At 25.8% G+C, this 5912-nt stretch overlaps 4 protein-coding genes across 4 annotated transcripts; 1 reads left to right on the forward strand and 3 right to left on the reverse strand.

Annotated features, from left to right (window-relative positions):
- Nucleotides 1-38: 38 nt before the first annotated feature.
- ENU1_087540 (hypothetical protein) lies at nucleotides 39-749 on the reverse strand (the record flags this gene model as incomplete). The annotated part of the gene is made up of 1 exon (XM_008858912.1): nucleotides 39-749. A coding segment is annotated over one exon (711 nt), but the record flags the coding sequence as incomplete, so codon positions are not given.
- Nucleotides 750-885: 136 nt separating this feature from the next.
- Nucleotides 886-1848, forward strand: ENU1_087550 (hypothetical protein; the record flags this gene model as incomplete). Its single annotated transcript, XM_008858913.1, has 1 exon — nucleotides 886-1848. One exon carries the CDS (start codon nucleotides 886-888, stop codon nucleotides 1846-1848), a length of 963 nt encoding a protein of 320 aa, XP_008857135.1.
- A 19-nt stretch (nucleotides 1849-1867) lies between these two features.
- ENU1_087560 (hypothetical protein) lies at nucleotides 1868-3310 on the reverse strand (the record flags this gene model as incomplete). Its single annotated transcript, XM_008858914.1, has 1 exon — nucleotides 1868-3310. The coding sequence occupies one exon, from the start codon at nucleotides 3308-3310 to the stop codon at nucleotides 1868-1870; it is 1443 nt and encodes a 480-aa protein (XP_008857136.1).
- Nucleotides 3311-3460: 150 nt separating this feature from the next.
- On the reverse strand, nucleotides 3461-5050 carry ENU1_087570 (RhoGAP domain containing protein; the record flags this gene model as incomplete). Its single annotated transcript, XM_008858915.1, has 1 exon — nucleotides 3461-5050. The coding sequence occupies one exon, from the start codon at nucleotides 5048-5050 to the stop codon at nucleotides 3461-3463; it is 1590 nt and encodes a 529-aa protein (XP_008857137.1).
- Nucleotides 5051-5912: the final 862 nt, after the last annotated feature.

Genomic DNA, 5912 nt, shown 5'->3' on the forward strand with positions numbered 1-5912 from the left:
TTTTTTTCAGAGTTATTATGAGCTGGAATTTCTTTAACATCAGTCTTATGTTCAATTGGTTTAGATTCAACTGTTGTTCCTTGAGGAGTTGTTCCTGTTGATTTTACTTCTTCTTTTGTAGATTCTTTTTGTTGTTCATTACCATAATGATGTCTTGGTTTATAATCTCGTTTTTCTCCATTTCTATAATTATTTCTATATCCACCACGTCCTCTATGTCCTTGTTCTTCTCCATCACCACGTTCCTTTCTTTCTTGGTTTTCTTTTCTTTCTCTGTATGATCCACCTTCCCTATTTCCTCTACCTCTTCTTCTTTGTTCATTACCTTCTTCTCTTGGCTCTCTTCCATCTCTTCTTGGTTTATTGAATGAATTCTTTTGTGAGTCATCTCTTGGTGGAACAGCAGAAATAGTGATGACAATATCTCCTACTGAATTTCCATCAAGTTCTTTTACTCGTTCAAGTGTTTCAGCATTTTCAAAATCAGCATAACACTTTCCAGTTTTACCTACTCTAATTCCTCTAGCTTTTACATCAATTCCTTCTAATAAGTCTTTAATCATCCATTGTTCAAGAGGTTGACTTGGATTCCAAAACATTAATACATAATCAGATTCTCCATATCTTTCTTTATAATATGTCATTTCTTGTGGCTTTTGTGTTTCTTCAACCTTCTCAACTACAGGTTGTTGGATAGCAACATCAGTTTCTGTAGCCATATCAATCCATGATTGGTGTGTATCAGTCATTACTAGGTTTTTTCATTATCTAGTTCTTATATTCAATTTTACTATTATTGTAGTTTCTTTTACTATTAAACATATCAAAAAGATGATTATAACCATTCGATCTCATTCCAGAACTGGTTTTACAAGAACCAAGAGGATGGCTTGTACCATTTCTATCAACAAGATTGAAAACTATGGAACACTTAATTTCTGTTCATTACCTAAAATTAATGAATGTGCTTCAAAAACTGTTCCAGTTAGTAATGCACAACAATCTATTAATTCTTCAGAAAAGGACGCACAAATTAATCAATTACGACAACAGAAAGAGCTTCTTAATACAACAATAAAAGAGTTGAAAAATTCAAATGAAGAATTACAACGTATTTTACTTGAGGAAAGAACAAATAAAACTACCATAAAAGATGTTTGTTCTATTAATGAAACCATTAATAAAGAAGAAAACAAAGAGAATAATCCTTCTAATGACATACAACCAAAAGGATATACACAATGTTCTAATGAACTTATTGCTGCATATCAAGCAATGCAAGAAGGTATTTCAGTTGTTCCAATGGAAATTGAAGATTCTAATGAATTAATAAGTAATTTAAATGAACAAGAATTATCATTATTACTCCAATGGACTGGAAAGCAAAAATTACATGTATTTTTTAATAATAAAAAAGAAACATTTACAAGAGAAAATTGTTTATCTATTTTAAAGAACAAAACAGATATTATTATTTTATTAGAAACAGAAAATGGAGAAGTATTTGGAAGTTATCATCATCTTGTTCCACAACAATTTGGAACTTGGGTTGATGATTCAAAACATTTTGTTTTTGCACTAAGAAACAAAAATAGAATACAAGGAAAATATGAAGCTGATTCAAATAATCATTATTCATTAATGATTGCTGATTTTATGGAAGATGATGATGAATTAAAATCAACGATTCTTGAAATTGGATATTTCTATACAATTACACTTGAAGAGATTTGTTCATTGAATATGTCATTTAATTCACATTATTTAAATAGTCCTAACATTGGAGTAGATGCATTTATGAAAGAGCCTATGGGAATGGGATTGAAGTCTATTCTTTTTATAGAATAAGAAATCAATTATAAATAATTTAATTGAATAATATTTTTGGACAGTCTTGTACAATTGGTCTAAGATCAAAAATAAAATCATAATCATTAACTGATTCTAATTTGTGACATGACATTAAAGATAATTTCATTAAAGAATAAGAAAAACAAAGTTCTTTAACTGCCATTCCTTTAATATCACATTCTGTTAATTCATTTAATTCATGTAAATTATCAATTGATGTACATTTATTAAACCATCGAAGTTGAAGGTTTTTAATCATTAATGGTAAGTGTATTGATGGAGAATCTATTTGTCTTAATGTTAATGCTGTTAATCCATTTGGTAATTGGTTAAGATGAGAAATTAAATGAATAAAACAATCAATATGAAGTTCTTTTAATTGTGATGGTAATTGGACTTTTCTGTCAATACGTTCTTGAGCAGTTAATGTTAATGAAGTTAAAGCTTTAAAAGGTGTTAAATCATAATTAATTTTATTAATTGTTTTATCTTCTTTTAAGTTTAAAGAAAGAAGATCTTTATAAGATACAAAAGATGGTAATTCACCATTAGCATATAAATACATTGTTGAATAGATTGAATGAACATGTTGACATGAAATAGAGAATGGGAAATATTTTTTAGAAAAAGAGGTAAAATTAACTTTATAACCAGAATATTTCTGACTCATTTGGTCAACAATTAATGGATGAATAATAACATTTGATGGAAGATATTCAATAAGACTTTGATGAATAAATTGATGAATAAAGAAAATGATATTTGGAGTTTTTTGAAGTAATTCAAGAAGTTCAATAGTAAATAATGTTTTTGATGGAATAATAACTTTTTTGCAGTAATGGTCTATTAATGAAAAGATTTGATTAATTTCTTTACATAATGGAAGTGGTACATCACTAATACAAAAATATGTTAATGGGAATTTCTGAAGATATTGAGGTACTTTTCCTTGATTTAATGTTGGAAATGTTGTGAATAATAAATCATATGAAATAGTTAATTTTTCTAATGAAATGAATGATTTAAATGATGTTAAACATTTTGTAGGTAAAAATACTTTTAATGAATGAACTTTTGATTTAATTGGTTTTAATGATTTTTGCATTAATTGATCAAATTCAGGATCTATTGGAGGTATTTCTTTTGTATCAGGAAGTAATTCTATTTCATCTTCATCTTCTGAAGTGTTCAATTGGTTAATGAGTGAACTGTTATTACCAATTGATATTGATAAAGAGTCACAAGAATTAAAAGAACAAGAAAATAAATTCATAAAATCACCTTCAAATAATTTTGCATTTTGATTAAATGAACAATTATTTGTATCAAAAGCAAATAATGAATTTGTAATAGTGGTATGATATTTCTTATTAATTAATGATAATAAATGAATGCTTTTCAATTCACAATAATAACAAATGTCATAAATATGATATTTTTCAAATTGAGTTTTATTCATTAAATTAGTTTTGTTTATGAATTATAAATTCACAAGGGTTTTTTAACTTTGTTTTATTGATAAATTTAAAGTGTATTTATTCATTAGAAAGAATGTAATTTATATTTTTTTGTTTAAAAGAGATATAACTGTTTTAAAATAAACAATTTATTAATTAGAACGTTCACCACTTATAGTAGTTGAGCCTGATGTTAGTTGATATATTTTTTCTTGAAGAATTTTATTTTGAAGTTGAAGTTCCAAAATTTGTTTGTCTTTCAGAGCAATAATTTTCTTTAATGACCTAACATCATCTTGGTCATCTTTTTCATTTAAACTTTCTTGTCCTATTTCACTTGATGCTTGTGTTTGTATAGTTTGTATTGTAGAAGAAGATGATGAAGGACTATTAGAAGAACTAAATGGTTTCTTTTTTAAAACACGATCTCCAATAGATTTTGTTTCTCTTTCATCCAATGGTTTTGTTTCTTCTCCAGTTACACTTGCTAATTCTGAATTTTCACTTACAAAATCTAATGATATTGGTGGTTTTTTTAAAGATAAAATATGTGTTGATACTACTTCTCCTAATTTAGAACGTGGTGATACTTGTTGAGTATAACATGTTGGTCGGTCTGTTTTACATTTAAAAACATCAGTATTATGACATAAATCTAAATTAATACCAAGAGAATTTCTACTAAATGGTAATTTGAATGATTTTCTAAAATTCTTTTTTTCTTGTTTCTTTGAACTAGTTATCTTAGAAGATTTACTATGTAATCCATCAAAAATTATTGGATAAGATGGTGGAGCCATCCCTTCCATCTCATTTAATGTTGTAATTTCATGAAATATTTCATCAAAATTTTCTAATAAATATTCTACTGATTCATGTGCATAATCTAAATGTTCCAAATCACTTATTTTTGATGATGGTGGTTTTCTTGAAATACTAAGAGTAATACATGTTGCTATACTAACAATATTCATTTTGTTAATATCTTGTTGTTCTAAAACACGACGAAGAAAGGAGAAAATATACCATAATGTATTTTGATTTTCTAATGGTAAATTAATCACAAATTGATGACCACAATGATTATTTCTTAATTCAATAAATTCTTCATATAAATTATATGGAATAAGTGGATTTGGTAATAATCTTAAATAATCTTTAATCACTGCTGCAGCTAAAACACAATCACAAAAATCCATTGGATCAATATCTTTTTCTCCATCAACTTGTGTTCTAATTTTCTTCATTTCTGCCGTACCACCATTCATCCGAAAAATACCAACATACTTATCTCCTTTATGTTCTTCTAAGTATTGCATTGCTCTGAATATAGGAAGGGGAACTCTCCATTGTGACTTTTTTATAGCATGTTTTAAAGGAATTCCATACATTCCCCATACTGTAGCTAGTTCAGTTATTTGTTCCATCCAATATACATAGTCTTCACAATTATCAAATTTTAAAATATAAATTTTATTTGATATAATACGAAAACATAATAAAGCATCTTCTTCTTCAATATGTTCTTCATTCAAGTCTAATGTTAATACACTTGTCTCTAAATCAATTTCTTTTGTTCCAATGACTAAAACTCTTCGTTTTAATTTATTTGTTATAATACTTATCTTTTTCTCTTCAAACTTTCTTCTTTTATAAACTCCAACATATTGACAATGTGGTAGTTTTCTTTGAGTTGAATTATTAACTACATTAATTAATGGGGCATTACACTTCTCAGTCATTTTACACTTTATTTCAAATCAAGTTACTTTCATTTTTCCTTTTCATTTTTCCTGCATTTAAAAAATTGTTTTGTCCTCATTAAGTCACTTCTTCTGTTTTATATAACAGTTTTATTAAGGAATTAAACAGGTAATACATTAATTGTATCTCAATTTTATTCATATTAATTCTAATTAGTTTGTTGATTACTGTAAAATAAATGAGTTATGTGAGTTTGAATATTTCTCTTCTAAATAAAAAAAATTATCAAAATTTAAGAAAAAGAAGTGATTGTTTATCCAAAGAGCTTGATATTATTATGATTATTTTTCTCTTCATTATAACTTAAATTATTCATTTTTATTATCTCCAAAGATTTTTGTGTAAAATTATTAATAAAATATCAAATTAATATCTATGGAATTTGGAATAATTTAAAATATATGAAAAACTGAATATTTTGAGTTAATTCAGAAGAAGAACATTAAACTTTTATTTAGTTATTACTGCTTGTAAGTTCTATATTCTTTAATATCAATTAGAATAATATGATAATAACCTTTGAATATTTAAAGTGTTAACCAAATGTAATGACTCTTAATTTTTTTAGTTAATTCTTTAAGTCACTTATTTCATCCTGAGAATTCTTTCTTTTTAATATATGAGAATAAAGAATTTAAGTTGATTGAATATCTAAAACTGTTTAAAAGACATACGTACTAAATTATTAAAAACCAATATAACCAAATATCAGTTTTGTTATTATCTTTTGAGTCAGTTTAGACTCTATTCATTAAAACTTCTCAACTCTTTTTGATAAATATGAAAATAATATAAAAAATTGTGTATCATACGTGGAATTATTAATAAAACAGTAATGAA

This window comes from Entamoeba nuttalli (genome assembly GCF_000257125.1).
Source record: "Entamoeba nuttalli P19 unplaced genomic scaffold asmbl_3966, whole genome shotgun sequence".
Classification (NCBI taxonomy): Eukaryota; Evosea; order Mastigamoebida; family Endamoebidae; genus Entamoeba; species Entamoeba nuttalli.